Source organism: Mycteria americana, chromosome 6 (assembly GCF_035582795.1).
Source record: "Mycteria americana isolate JAX WOST 10 ecotype Jacksonville Zoo and Gardens chromosome 6, USCA_MyAme_1.0, whole genome shotgun sequence".
NCBI classification, from domain to species: domain Eukaryota; kingdom Metazoa; phylum Chordata; class Aves; order Ciconiiformes; family Ciconiidae; genus Mycteria; species Mycteria americana.
Window position 1 is genome coordinate 58518796 of NC_134370.1, and position 16067 is coordinate 58534862.

The window sequence follows — 16067 nt, forward strand, 5'->3', positions numbered from 1 at the left end:
CGAACAAGATAAAAGTTCCGTCCATTTCTGTCATCTCACGAGTTCCAAATCTTATTTTTACCTTTTCTGTTGTTATTAATTGTAGCCTACAATTAATGGATATGGCTAGTTTCAGCCATGACTGCAGTACAGAGTAGAGATACTGGAGCTCCCTTTGAACTGGCTAGCCGCACAGGTACCTGAAGCAGTGTAGCCATGGCAGCACAGAGCTGAGTGGCCTAATTACTCTGCCAAGAAATAAATGGATAATGGGAATTCCCTGGGGGGAGAGACGGTTGAATTGTTAACAAAAAGAGTTTTCCCCTGAGGCACGTTAGTTAAATAGGTGTTAACAAGAGCCAAAAAACCTCAAGTTCCAACTTTAGAATAAAAATGCCTTTGTCCTTTGGCATTTCAGAGGTCCCAGTCCTCCCAATTCTCCTGCCGTCTATAGAGACAAAAGAAAGATGCGATTTCAATATCTGATGGAAAACCTAAAATAAAGCAAAACGATTCCCACCCCCAACTAAAATCTATACATAAGATCTCCTTAAAAAGACAAAAATAAAAGTCTCTCCTGGCTGGAAACACACAGGGCTCTCCTGGTGGCAATGGTGAAGTGGAGATGCTCAAGCATCCTGCCTCCATAGGACACACATCAGGGTCAGTCCCCTGAGCTCCATGAGGAGCATGTTCAGACCTGGTGTTTACTATGCCTGTAAAAATGGCAGGATATGTATGTATTTAATGGGGAAGACTAAGAAGAAGAAACAAATGCGAGCAAGATTTAGGGGAAGGGAATTTACTTCTCTTATCTATTCTCCCACCAATCTTTCCTCTTACACAAGAGTGGACATGTATAGAGGAAGGCAAAGGGGCAATTTTACCAATATACGCACTTTCTTACAAGCTCAAAATGCACACAGCATTTTTCTGAAAATGGAGCCCAAGACTTCACTAAAATTGCACACACAAGGCTTTATTTTACAAGTTGGATCTATTTATTTAGATTATTTAGATTAGCTAAATTACAAGCAAAATCCACGTTATTTGGCTGGAACTCCCGCTGAGGTCAATGCAAGGTTAACTAGTTTAAGGACTGAGGTGTAAAGCCATTTCAGAAAACATACTGGTTTCTCCAGGTGGAGACCTTGGTGAGTATTGCCTAATCAGAATCCGGAGGCTTGTGCCCAGTCTGACAAAATGCTGTTTGCAACAGCCATGTGCTGAAATTGCTCTGTTTTGAGGATACAGAAAGCCAGAAAATTGTGAGTCTGCTGTCTCATAACAGAGGCCAGTAAGTGGATGGTGTGTAGAGGCTAAAAGTTGCAATTTTATCTCATTAATTTAAATGTGAAAAAACAACAGGACGCTACTGAAATCCAATCTGGGTTTCATTTCCAAATGTTCATATGCTGCAGCTCAGATATACACACCCCATTTAGACCTAACCAAGATTCTACTTTTCTATGCAGGCAAAGAAGCAATAGAGGTGAAAATCCCACAGCGTCACCAGGATGTGATGCCCAACGATGAGCAGTAATTACTGCAGCAACACTTCAGCCAGCATGAGTGTCAACGAAATGTCTGCCTTCCCTCTGACTTTAGAGCAAAAAACTGGCTTTGCCTTTGTGGGGATTTTGTGTGTTTTCTTGGGACTTCTAATTATCAGATGCTTCAAAATCTTGCTAGACCCCTACAGTAGTATGCCTTCTTCTACGTGGGAAGATGAGGTTGAGGGGTTGGATAAAGGAACATTTGAATATGCTCTTGCATGAAAACTCACAGAATATCCTGCCTTAAATCTGATGTTGATTTCATTTTGGAAACCAACCGTTGTTACCTTTGTTATACATGCCTGCATTTTGGAGATATGTTGGTGGCATCCATTTTGTTAAATAAATATTTGTTGCAAACTCAAAAGCCACTTCATGTTGCTTTTATTTGAGGAACAGTGGAATGGCAGATCAGAGATGGTTAACAGCAAAGAAATACTACAATAAACAATTCACTAGAAAGTTATCATGGCCAAAAAATATTTTAAGAATCAGATGATGTCTGCCTTTTCAGAGGAGGATCTCATTTCTACTGTGTCTCATGATAGGCTGGAGAGAAAGGTGCAGGACAAAAGACAGGCTCATGAATGGTGAATGCTTAAGTGGTAACTCCCTCCCCTCCTCATCTGCCACAATTTTCTGAAGCTTAGGGACTGTGCTTGTATACTGAGAATACCAAAGTGGAAGACAACAAATGGTTGTGGCTCAGAGGAGGTGCCTGCAAGGGGTGTGCGTTGATGTTGCTGAGATAAGAGTAACAAGGGTTGGGTGGTCCACGCACTATCAATAGGGAACTAAAGGGAAAGCTAAAGATCACATCAATTGCTAACTTGCCTCTCATCTTCAAGAAGAGCAGGTGCTGTACTACTGACTGTGTTTATAAGGAAAGTGTATGTTGCTTTTCCTCTGTGAAACTTTATGTGGTCCTCTGCAAACAGTGTGTAGTTCTATTTCTTCCTGCTCATATGAGAGTACTTTTTTGAGAGGCCTCCCTTCTCCTACTCTACAGCAACAGAAAGTCAAACAGAATTAGTGGAAGGGAAACACACATCGTTAAGGAAATTTTTGATTCTACAAACATTCAGCAATACAAAATATATTACCTGCTCAGAACTCCAGTCTGAACCAACACCACCACAGTCCCAGTCCACCAGTGTCTCCCATATCGTTAAAAATTTTAGGTGAAAGAGAAAAACTAAATGTTAAGTAACCAATCTTACAGTCTAGCTGAATTGGTCAAGGCATGCCAATTTTTTACTCCACTTGGTTAGAGAAGATGATTCATATTAAACTGGAACTTTAACAGCTCCCAGCAGTAATTACACCAGCTTGGCAAGGCCAAAGCAGAGACAGTCATGCTGCATACCCATTTGTACTCAGCCCCTGAAAGGGACACTGGTCCAAAGCTGACTGGAGATCTTTGTACTCTCCAGCCCCTCTCCACAGCTGGTTCTTCTGTTTGTGCTCCTACAACTGTGCACAGAGTATGATCTGGACTGTCAAACTGAAGAATTGGTCATAGGAGTTCCTATCAAGGCAGAAGAACTAACAGTGAAAGCAGAGACTCAAATCTGGGTATTCAAGGTCACCCTCGTATACACAGCTGTTTAGCAAGTGTGACAGTACTTGACAGAAATTCAATTCCATTTTTAAGAAGGCTGGCATCAGAATTTTAAGCACTGTCACTTTTGCTAAACAGCTCTGTTTGCAACAAGGAGCAAAGACAAGGAGATCAGTTACAGCAGTTGGTTTCTTTTGCATGTATTCTGAAAAATACATATTGTCCCTTTTGCCCTATATACTAGGCAGAGGCAGCCAGTGGAACGGCAGATCTCAAGTGCCATTTGGAACATGAAATACTTGATTGTACAGGGAAGGACATGAATCTCCTGTCTGAAAAATGTAAGAGAGGAACAGCCAATACTAATCTGCACTGGTCACATGAATTATAAAACATAAACAATTTTGTGAATGTAAGAGTTTTTAAACTGCTTCAGATTCTGCATAAGAAAAACTGCCAGACCCTCAGAGATTCAGTATATTGCATTTAACATCATTAATTTAACCACAAAATCAAAGGTAGATATCAATACACTGATTCATGTGATCTGTTATAGCTGGATAGGATCATCCACTGCAGAGACCTGACACTGTCATTCTTTTTACATACACCTAATCAGCACTGCTGAGCTCTGTGCTGTCAGGTTAGAGTGCTGAAGGTACTTAAGTTATCTGGGTTAAATATAGTTCAGTTATCTCTACACTACACAGCAAACACAGCAAACATACCCAAAGAACCCAAATACTGTCTTACTACTTTTGTTCTTGGCCCAATCTATTGCTGGAAGCAATAATCCAATTCCCTTATGATTACAAAGCTTCATCATTTCCTGCCCGCCCTTCTCTGCAGCCCTAAAAGACAAGGGAGTCAGCCTTCCCAGAAAGAATACACAGAATATAAATTTTCAAAGGTTTTCCTTAAATATACAGAGCAAAACTTTGAACGGGGTTAGGAGCAAATAGTTCAAAAATGCATGTAGGACAAGGGGACCCACCAATGACGGATCCCGCTGACTTCATTGGAATCTCTTCTGCATAAAATGCGCTGAGCAGAAGCCTGAACTCTTGTTATCTCTGTTACTATATATGCAGAACTGAAAAATAGAGAGATCATGATCTGTGCACAGAATCAGGCATAGCTGGGAGGGAAATGGAGATAACAAAAGTATTTTCAGGCCCCCTTAGAAATTTTGCAATGCCATAAACCCAGTAATTGTCATGGATAGGTACATTTGCTGGTTAATAGTTAACAAGCTAGAATGCTTCTCTAAATCACCATCTAGAAATGTTTTGAAAGAGAGGGATTGGATGGTCTATTCAGTATATTAAGCAGGAGAAAAATCTGGCCAATAAGGCAGAGTCTGTAATGCCTCAAAGAGAGGGACACACTATATGCATGAATAAAAGAGGCAGATTGTCCTTCCCTAAAAACACAGGATTGAATGGTAAGTTAAATTATCCTGAATAAGGTAAACTTGATTATTTATGTGTGATGCTAGAATACTAAACACAAAATTAATGGCAAATAACAGTTGAGAGACCTCTGGAAATACACTGTGAAAATCAAAGTATTATTTTCAAGAACAGCAGAAAGGTAAGAGAGTTTTCTTTTTCTAGCAAAATAGTAATATTATGGAAATAAGACAGTGAAATTACAGAATCATTCTACTTGGTAGCAAAAGTCTCATTGTCATCAAAGAATCAGGATTTCATTCAGTCATGGAGATGGAAACAAACCTAGTTTCACTGACCTTAATGACAAAAGATTTGTTTTTGCTCCTTCATGCCTGAAGATGAAACACTTCCTTACAACTTTAAAAGGCTGAAGTAAGCAGAACACTATCTATGATCAGAAACGTGTAGTAGTAGTAATAATAATAATATTGATCATCCAAACCCAGCAGAAGTAAAATAAACTATATAAATGTAACATGTTGCTGTGAGGCTTACAAAACATTAAGCAGGAAAACTGATGCAAATATGAGGCAGTTATGAAGTGGTATAATAGCAGAGAGATGACAGCAGAATATTATCTATAGCTGATGGCAGAAGTGAGAAAATATGCTTTAGCTACATCTCATACTGAAGATAGAGGACATTTGATTATCAGCTGTTCAAATTATAATTTTGATATGTGATTTTAGAGAAAATGTACATTGCCAAGGTATAAATATTGATGTGGTATTTTATCTTTCAGTGCCAAAGGGCAAATGCATTTCACAAAATCACTGAGAAATTTAAATTGGAAAAAATCTCTGGAGGTCATGTAGTCCAACCTCTTGTGAAAGCACAAAACTTTAAAAAATGCATCTAATGGGCTTATTTACCCAGATTTTCAGTTCATATATTCCTTTATATAGATATATTTTGTTTCTAAAACTTTCTGCTTTTACATATACTTGCAGAGTTTCAATGTCTAAGCATGGTCTGTTTTTGTCAGTTTGAACAGACCTGGACTCCTACTGAATTATACAGGTTTATACAATCAGACTCCCTTATCTCCTTAGAAGTATGTTTCAAGACATATGGATTGGCATTGTTTCAATAGCTCGTTTCAGGGCCATCTAGGTCATCCTGTAAGTTGCTGCAAAGGTACTTAACCCACTAAAGGCCTTAAATATAAGTACCCCTTTTGCTCTTGGGGTTTTTGTTTGCTTGTTTGTTTTTTTGAGGGGGTCTGTGTCAGAAAGTGGAGGTGAGGCGCAGATTGTACAGCTATCGTATGTTCACCTCTCTATGGGCTGCCACTCAGAGGGACCGAGACAGGCTAGAGGAACGGGCCAACAGCAGTCTCATGACATTCAACAAGGACAAATGCAAATCCTGCACCTCGGACAGACTAAACCCCTACACCGTACAGGCTGGGGCCTCACTGGCAGGGAGCAACTCTCCTGGAAGGGACCTGGTGAGCAGCAGGCTACAGACGAGTCAGCACCATGCCCTGGGAGCAATGAAGGTGAACAGTGTCCTGGGCTGTGTTAACAGGACCATAGCCGGTAGATCAAGCAAAGTGATCATTCCCCTCTACTCAGCACTCATCAGACTGCACCTGGAACCCAGTTTCTAAGTTTGTCTACCTGTCCCCCCCACCTGCCCATGTAAGAAAGATGTTGATAAACTTGCGTGTGTCTGATGGAGGGCCACCAAGACAGTCAGGGGTAGGAGCATTTGCCCTATAAGGAAAGAGGGCTTGTTTAATCAGAAGAAGAAAAGGCATTAAGGGGAACCTAAGCAGCCCCCCCAATACTTACAAGGAGGTTACTGACAAGGCAGAGCCATGCTCTTTACTGAGGTGCGGAGCAGGAGAGCGAGAGATGATGGTCACAGAGTGACACACAGAAGGTTCCAACTGGATATAGAGGAAAAAAAACACTATGAGGACAATTAAGTATTAGAATAGGCTGACAAGGCACATTGTGGAATCTGTCCTTGGAGGATGTCAAGACCTGACTGGTGAAAGCCGTAAGTAACCTGATTTACATTCAATGTTCCCTCTGTTTTCCGTGGGAGGTTGGACTAGATAAGCTCCCAAGGTCCCTTCCAACCTGTGTGATTCTATGACTTGCTACAATTTCTTTCAAATCATCTTAAAGGTTGTTTTGAGTGTACAACTGTAAAATTGAGTGTAAAATTCTATCAACTTTCCAATGCCTAGGACTATTGTTAATATTTCTCAGTAATTACTACTTTACCATAGTCATTTATTTCCTCCATTATAATTTAGGAAACCCAATGCTATTTTTGGATCCATTTCAGCTGTCTATTTATTCCTTCATATTATATTAATTTTATTTACATAGAAAATGAAGAATTTACTATATCTTATTTGCCTGCTCATAAATTGTCGCCATCCTGGAACTATTGAAAACTTAAAGCCTAGCTTTTGTAGTTAATTTTAAAAAATGTATTTGATTCAAGATTTTCATGCAAATTTAATTCTCGACTATGAAAGAAATATACATGGTATCATAATACTTAGGTGGAACATAAACAGTAAATGGACTTCATGGAATCTTGTGTCACATCCCTTGTACTGCCTACACTTTCACTGGCTTCAATTAAACGTTGCATTATTAAAAGAAACACTATATTTGAATATCAATTTCAGGTACTTAGAATCTGATCCAAAGCCCATTTTGTATAGATGGTGTTGCGAATCCTGATTTAGGATCCTGCCGATTACGCCAATTTGTCGCAAATGGGTGATTTAGATCGCTTAAAGAATCACCGTCAAAGGTATTAGCAAAAGTGGTTTTAACATGGTGTTGTAAAAGTGCGACTTAACAAAGTTCGATGGCAAGGTTCACTCTATTACTGTACGGCACAATCATTTGAACAATGACTCAAAACTACCAAGGCAAAAAAGAAAGTTACCAGGACAAAATCAAAGTTACCATACTGCAACGTTATGCGCGGTGTCGGTCGCTTACCAAAGATCTGCTGTTGGTAAAAGGTCTCTCTGCCTCGAGGAGCAACCTTGAGAGGTGTCCCAGCTCAAGGGGAGATCACCACCATGCAGCCAGGCTGCTTAGCAGGGAGAGCTCAAAGAAGGCTCACTTAGGCTGTCATATTTGTGGAGTAAAGTGGTTGGCTTGTAGTCAAATTACAGGTGATGGAAAAGGTATGCATGAGACTCCTTGTATCCACAACTTTCTTTGTTCCTTGATAAATTAATCTTGGAAAAGCCACCCTCTATTCATGTGTTGATCGCATGATCGGCGTTCCAAGCTCATATGCATCGATGCTCACTGTGTCACTCTGCTCCTTTGTGGGTTTTCAGAGAACAGATTGCAACGAGAGGAGTTCTTGGCCTGTTTACGGCTTAGGCCTTTACCTCATTTGGAGCCTGTACCAAACTACCGCTAGTTTGGTTAAGGGGTCGAGTACATCTGTCACAGATGGAAACATCTCCACAAACTCAGTCTTTGACTCAACTATTTTTTTACTCAACAAGTCATAGGATGACAGTCTCATGGGCATTTGGTGAGGCGGGGGAGAGCTTATGGTGGAAAATTTATCTAACTGTGCAAGTTAATAGAAATGTTTTATTTATATTTTTTATGGCAGAAAAACAGCGGGCAACATTAGGAAGACTGCTTAGAGGTTTCAAGAAAAAATTCTCAGAACTTTGTTACTCTAAAAGCAGAGATTTCATATGCAACAGCACTAAACCCTTTGCTGTAGCTGCAACTAACTAGCTGCAGCCACAGAAGAGTAAACGGATCAGTGACCTAAGTCTATAGCATCCCTGAAGATGTCAATGAATAATTCGCCAAATGTATTCTTGGATCCAAATGCAAATCGGTTTCAAGTCAACATAATTAATGAAAGCCATGACAACAATGAGACACCCCAAGAGGATGTGGGCTCTGACCCACCACATTATGAAGAAACATCCTTTACTGATGAAGCACATAACAGACTGAGAATCAGTTACAGACCAGGAAAGAAAGAATTATATGACAATTTCCTTCAAAATGGGGAGAAAACAGAAGCTAGTTTACATCCCTATGATACTCACACTAAAATGTATTATCTACAAACTTTTGGCCATAACACAGTGGACCCAGTTCCCAAAATTGATTATTACAGAAACACTGGCAGCGTCAGTGGGAATAAGCTAAGCAGACCAAGCTTATTAGAAATTCATGAACAACTGGCAAAGGTAAGTGGAAAGGAAAGATACAAATTTTCTCTATTCCATTTCCAGGCTGTTAATTCTGTTTATTAATATGAGAAAGTCCTTAAATTCATGGACCTTGCCCAAGAGAAAAAGTACAAGTAATCACTTACTATATTTCCTGTGGTAGCTGCAGTATGTTTTCTGCCCTGTGCCCTGCTCAAAGCAAAGATTTTTATTAAAAGGTGATAGTAATGTACTTGATTAGCAGAAAAACATAGCTTAATCTTGTCTAAAAGTATAAAACTACTGAATGCCTTCTGTTTCACTTAAGAGTTAGGACAGCAGATGATGAATGTCAATTCATAATTTAACCAAACTACACAATTCACACTTATTCTAAACTTGAATTTAATGTCAATGCATAACTAAGTTTCACAGATTCCTCTGTTGTATTTGTTAATATATATAAGTATTATAAAAAACATTATGTGCAATAAATGTAATTTCAACTAATCAAAATTCCAAAGCACTACCTGTTTATTGCTGTAACAAGCCATTCAAACAGCAAGAAAGAATCCAGAACAAGGATGCTGAGGTTGAAAGTGTTTGCTCAGAAAAGGAATAGCAGACAAGTTTTCAGGTACTGATTCAGTGAATGAATTTAGGCCTTCATGCTCATTATACCAATGAATTTGGAGAGAATCTGAAGAGCCTCTTGAATGACTACATAGAAAGCATTTATGGAGGAATAATTTGGCTAAATTCCTCCTAATCTATCACACAGAAGAGCTGTTTAGACTTTGCTCATGTAATAGATAGGACTATATCCATGTAAAATGGATTGTTTGCAGAGAGAACTACCAAACAGGATACAACTGGCTAACCTACCTTTGAAAGATTTTCTAGGGCTGTTTCTCCTCTCCCCTTCTGAGTGGACCTACTTTTGGTTAACACAATGTAGAAGTTTACTACTGATACATATGACCAATGGATTTAATGGAAAAAATGTCCCCTTGGCAGACTCTTCCCGTTTGCCCCTTTTTTTTTTCCACATAGGCACTGCAGTAAATGAATAACGAAATACCAAAACATGCCCTTTATTGTGATGATCCTCACTTTTGTCACCCTCTGTGGCTACTTGCCAGAAGCATATACATTGGTCAGGTACAACCTTTTGGGGTTTGCACATTCAAAACTTCCAAGAATTATTAAGTAATATTAAGTCTCTTAATATGGTAATATTAAGTCTCAAATACCAGATTTTCACTAACTTCTGTGTTACTGCCTCAGATAGGTAGACAGATGAATTTTGCTGTCTATTCACCTATCTAGATCTTTTAAGGCTTGATTTCCCTACATGGAAGAATCACCTCCATGCAAAATAAATAGTGTGGAAAGCTGGAACGAGAACTTCCAGGGACAAGAACAACTAGATTAAGCACTTTGAAACAGTTAAACTATTAAAAAACCTACTGCAAAACAGTGGAATAATATGATACTCTACTGACTTGGGTAAAATCAGACTCTTCCCCCTTAAGCCACAATACCAAGTTCTCTGTAAAAAGCAGAGGACAGACACAGGATACCAGAATTAAAATCAAACCTTTTCTGAGGTTCTTAATTGTGCACTTGTCAGGGCAGGGCTGGAAAGAGAGAGATCACCTCTATAGTCAAACTCAGACTAGAAGCATCAATATGCAGCAAAAAACCCTATTCTTTTTCTGGTTGGGCAATAGTGAAATGAGAAATCTCCAGAGAAAACATGCTCTCATCACCATTCTACTCAGTTTTACACACTTCTGAGGTCTGAATAATTTGGACAAGCATCTGATTTTTGGATGCTGGTCCAGATCTTGTTCAAACGCCAGTTCTCTGGAGATTCACCTGTCCTAAGGAGGATTAATATAAAGTAATGAAATCAAGCAAAAAAAATAGCCATTAGGAAATTAGGACCTGGTTCTTTACGATCTTATTAGGACAACTTCCTAGTTTTGGCCTTACTTAAATTAAGGCCTCCACAGACCTGCATAAAATGGCTTACGTAGGGATGAGAAACAGGTTACCTGGGTCATCATTTATTTCCAAAAATGAATGCAAAGTGGATGTGAAAAGGGAAGAATATGAATTTGGTATCCCTACTTATTTGCAGATGTGTAAGCTGCTACTCAAGGGACTAAACACATTTCCATGCCCAGAAGAAACTTTCTCTTACAGAAATAATTTACTTCGGTAGTGGCCAGAGAGGAGAAAAATAGTGTATTAGCTTTGAACATAATGCTGAATGAATATGTACTGAACATTAGCATATTAAGGCATTTTCAGTTTTTACCATTACCAGAAAATTCTTATTTTTTGCTGTTGCATCTTTCAATGGTTTGTTTATTTTAAACAAAATTAGATAAATTTGTTTACGGTTTTTTAAGGTTTTCACTTAGAGAAGATTAAAAAGAAGGCAGATTCCATCCCAGAATAAAATGAAGGGAAAATTGCTTCACAGGTTGGGACTGTTAGGGAAGAGAAAAGAGCATCATCTAGCTTGGTCATTTCCAGACTTTTTCCAGTATCCAGCTTACAGAAGGATAATCTTATGCCTCTCAAAATAGGAAGGTGAATGTCAGAGGTAATGGGATTTTTGTTCCACTGGCAACCCACTGTGCCCTTATGTGAGTTGTGGCCCTGGTCTGGGAGCCACTAACCACGGCACTGGAACAAACGACCCGCCATTAGCACGGCTGGAGTCTATTCCTGGCTGTCCCATGGACTCACTTCGTGACCTTGGACAAATCACTTCCGCCTACAGAGCTTATTCTGAAGAATAAACAAACACGAGGTCACCAAATAGTAGATTAGTAGGGAAGGGAATTAAGATGGTATGAAAAGACTGAGCTCCTATCAGGAGGCAAAAGCAGTACGTGCAGCTGGATGGGGCGCCTATCCACCAGCCCCAGCGTGCAGCAGGCTCCCTAGCCACCACTAAGGAGGGGATGAAATGCCGCATTGAGTGTGTATGGGGGTTAGACTAATAGCCCAAGGTGCAGTTCTGGAGAAGATGCTTTATTCCTTTTTACTTTAACACTAAAATCTGGGCTTACCACACCATACCCCAAGGCAATCCCACCCCCCTTACCTCCAGCTTTTTTGAAACTCAAATTGTTGAGGGCAACTGTCCTGTCAAAGCCCGTTGCCAGATGCTGATAAGAAGTGACATATGTTTGACTTCAGATTTCTAAACATCACATAAGCACTCCCATTGTGCTTTGATGCTGGGCTTAACATCAGAAGATAAATATTAATATTTAATACACTTTTTTAATATGTAATTTTTCAAATGTCAGAATGTAAGGCAGGCTGAAAGGAACTTCAAATATCTAGTTCCTACACTGTTGGAGTCAAATGTGTGTCATCTTTCAGCAAGACATGTCAGTTTTTGCACACATTAAGCCACAAAACGCCAATTAAATCCCTAAAAAATAGTCTAAGTGCTATTTCACAGCTGATGGCTGGTGATAATTACTCGGGCTTAATATTTACCCTACATAAGAAATCATCTAACCTTTCTTCATCTTGGCTATTCTCCACACTTGTTACGGAGACTTGATGAGCTCATCATCTTTAGCCCCAGGAGAGATGAAGACTAAACTCTTCTGAAACAAGGAAAGGAAAATGTTTGGTTTGTTTGGTTTTTTTTTTTTTAAAAAAGCAGTTAACGTTTTATTTTGGTAGCTTTTCAAAATCTTCTGTCACTTTTATTCCACATCCTTAATGCATGAGTAGCGCAGGTACAGCTGCTTAGTAAATAACCAATCATTCACTAAAGCACACCAATTTAAAATGCATTAATGGAAGGTTTAAGGCCATAATTTATGATAACAGCATAGAGAGCACAAATTAATTCAAAGTACATAGGAAACAACTTGTTTCAAGTACAAAGACCAAACCCTTTTATTTTTTTTTGTCTTTGAAATTCTAACCACTGTAGCAAAAAACCCTCATATTATTCTGCTAATCTTCCTTAACTCACTTTAATAATTTACTGTATTTTGAGCAAACACAGCCATTATTATTCTAGGGTAAGAACTGTCAAAATTATCTAAGTAACTCAGGAGCTCAAAGTCACAGGCTTTCAATAGATCTTGTATTCCCATTTCACTTAGGGCCAAAAGGGCCATAGCCACCAAGTTTAATCCATGTCAAAATGTATTATCCAGTCACTTATTTCTCATTTGTGAGCACAGTCCTGCATTTATTGTGTCGAAGGCATTCTACAACCTTTCATCATAGCGGCTAGAGCCCCCATCCATGAGGGGGGAGTCCAAACATTAGCATAAGCGCCATATACAGTTGGTCTTTATGTCTGTTTTGGTTTTGTTTGTTGGGTTTTTTTAAGTCCATGGACAAAATACAGAAACAGCCTTGAAGCTTAGGCAAGATGAAAAAATCTCATATGTTTCACAGAATCACAGATGTTTCCCCTCCTTGACCTGTTTAGTTAATCTGGAAATATCTTCATCCCCCTCCAAACCCTAAAAGCATCTTGATTCCTCTCCAGAAGTGACACATGCTCCTGACCCTCTGCCAGGCTATGGCAAGGTACATGGTCCTTCCTGAAGGTCTTTGCAGAGGACCCAGACGATACCTGGCTATAGTTAACCTAATGCCAACTCCTTGCAAAACCAGTCAGAACTTTGTATTAAAAAAAAATTAAAATAAACAAAGCAGCAATGACAAATATAAACCTCAGTACCATGACTAATTCCTGTTCAGCCACAAGAAACATATCATGATGCTAAATTGCCTCAAAGATTCTGGGGCAGAGGAGCTGAAGAGATAAAATACAGATTTATGTCTGTAACTGGATGTGAACAACCTAAAATTCTGGGCTATTTATTCTGGTTACACCACAAATATGGCAATTCCTAATCCTATCTACTATGGTTATACCAGAGGAGGCTAAACCACAGAAAGGACTGTTCATTTACTGCATTATTTATTACATTTCACTGGCATTTCTCTGACTGTTTTCAAGAATATGTTACCCATTTACTGCTGCAATTATGTTTGTACTTTATCCAACAGAAAACACCAGAGTTCATCACATAACTTTGCCATGCAGCACTCAGCTAGGTCTCTTTTCACTGGTGAGCAATTATCCCTGTTTCTACACTTAGCATTATTCATAAATTGTTGCAGCAGCATGTAGAGGCCAACCATGAGACCTTCATTATGTTAGATGCTCTACTAACATATCAACACAACATATATGTTGAATACAGTTTACAATAAAAACACTTTAGTATCAGACAATAATGTATTTACACTGCTTAAGCAATTCTTTCATCTTTTCTCGCTGTTAGCAAGCCCACCTGCTGATGCCTGGTATGAGCAGAATATTGCACTCTACTCCAGAGACAGTAAAACCTGATGATCTTTGGAATTCCTTTATTCCATATGTCTCTTATGGAGCCAGGTGTCCTCTGCTTGGCACAAAAATGTATTTGTTTTTGTGTGATCCTTCAGAACATAGCCGTGAGCACTGGCTCAGTCGAGAGAGTGGCTAATGGAGAAAGCACCGCTGGAGATGAGACAGCAGTCAGCAAGGAAGAAGAAAACAAAACAGGATTTGTCAAGTTCGGATGGGTGAAGGGTGTGCTGGTGAGAAACTTATCTGCATTTCTAAAAACATGAAAAGAAAATAAACTTTAAGATTCGTTCTGCAACACTAAGGTCTTTTAAGAAGCAAGAGAGGGAGGTGGACTTGAGGGATGTTTGGGGTGCTTTTTAAAAGCCTGCAATGCACACTATCACCCGTCTGGTTGGTTACACTACTTTCAATGTTGCACTAATGCAGTATTTTTTGTTTAAAATCTAGGTAAGATGTATGCTTAATATTTGGGGTGTGATGCTTTTTATTCGACTTTCCTGGATTGTAGGTCAAGCAGGAATTGGTATGTATCTTATTTAATATCATTTTCAACAGTGAAAGGGATAAAGAGGATAAACTATACATGATCATGACTAATATATAATCTGAGATGTGCATTTGCATGTTGAACTAAATGTTTTCAAATGCTTGCCAGGGTAAAAATGTTAATCCTCCAAACTATTGGAATTTTCCAGACTCGCAGCCAAATTACTGCTTAGAGGCATAGATCTGTTAACTATGCATATGATCATCACATTTGAATATTTCTAAGCTTTAGTGAAATTTGTATTTAGATCCTGTAACAGATGTAAACTTCATGACTCGGGCCAATTTCTAATATGTGTGTACAGAGTTAACCTTTAAGAGTTCACACTTGGCTTATCTGTGAATCCCAAACCTTGTCATCTACATATTAAAAACAACGCTTCTTCACACTTTTCTGCAAAGATGAAAACAGAACTGGAAGGAGGTCTCATCTCATCAGGATTTTGTTATTTTTAACTATAGCACAGGACTAGATACTAGTGTACTATGAAACACTAAGTTTTAAAAACTCTGCTACAGCTTTCACATAAATTAACTAAGTACACTTCATTGTGTGCTGTATCTTTGCTTCTTCATTGTGCAATTTAATTAATCCAAATCCCGGGTCCCAGTCCCTAGGAGACTGGGCCCCGAGGCCTCCGTCCAGCATATTGTTGAGTGTTCAATGAAACCAGTGGGAGAAGAAAGTGCTCGCACCACTGCAAGATCTCCAGCAACTAGAAGAGCAGCTCAGTAAGGTGCAACATATCAGTAGGTGTTGTGTGGTGCAACTGCCTTTTTAGAGCTGCTGCTCTGGGGAAGCGCAGAATTGTGAACTGCGATGGCAGTGTCACTCTGTGTTACGTGATCATACAGTCTAGAATAATGGAGCCCTCATCTTTGACTGGCACCCAGATGGCATAAAAAACAGCAATCCAAAGGGTAGATGGCAAGTATTCCAGTTTGGATTCTCACAGAATGGAAATATTAAGTAGACACGAGCTGGAGTCCAAACCATGGCCTCAGGGCGTCAACTCTCCTGGTCTTGGAGAGACTCAGTGCTCAAATTCAGATTGAATATAAATATCATTCACTTCCTTGTTAATGGAAGTGAAATGAAGCACTGAATTGAAACATCTCCAAAATTTTGCATGGTTTAAGTCTAATTTCCAGCAAAATACAGTAAATTCACAGAAGTTTCACTTGACCAAGACTGAGCTTTTAAAAAAAGAGAAACAAATGAAATGTTTATTAAGAAAAAAATCCAGCCACAAACTTAGACACACAAATAGGGAAAAAAAAAAAAAAAAGGCAATAAAAGTTCCAGAACTAAGCGGAAGAACTCTACCTACTTTTGCAGTGCTCCATGCGTGGCTCTAGCACTGTGCCTGACAAAGGGGTG

General features: G+C 39.1%; 2 protein-coding genes across 3 annotated transcripts in view; both read left to right on the forward strand.

Moving 5' to 3' along the window:
- The first annotated feature begins 1487 nt into the window (after positions 1-1487).
- Positions 1488-1846, forward strand: CTXN2 (cortexin 2). Its single transcript, XM_075504192.1, has one exon. The coding sequence runs from the start codon at positions 1512-1514 to the stop codon at positions 1755-1757; it is 246 nt and encodes an 81-aa protein (XP_075360307.1). The 5' UTR covers positions 1488-1511; the 3' UTR covers positions 1758-1846.
- Positions 1847-8349: 6503 nt separating this feature from the next.
- Positions 8350-16067, forward strand: part of SLC12A1 (solute carrier family 12 member 1) — a 49055-nt gene continuing 41337 nt past the window's right edge. For both annotated transcript variants that reach the window (XM_075506073.1, XM_075506074.1), the window contains exons 1-3: positions 8350-8760; positions 14236-14370; positions 14588-14663. In XM_075506073.1, the coding sequence (XP_075362188.1) occupies positions 8350-8760; positions 14236-14370; positions 14588-14663 (622 nt within the window). The remainder of the gene's footprint in view (positions 8761-14235; positions 14371-14587; positions 14664-16067) is intronic.

Bases quoted from the DNA above. Each gene is read 5' to 3' on its own strand.
- CTXN2 (XM_075504192.1), top strand. From the start codon at position 1,512: ATGAGCAGTAATTACTGCAGCAACACTTCAGCCAGCATGAGTGTCAAC.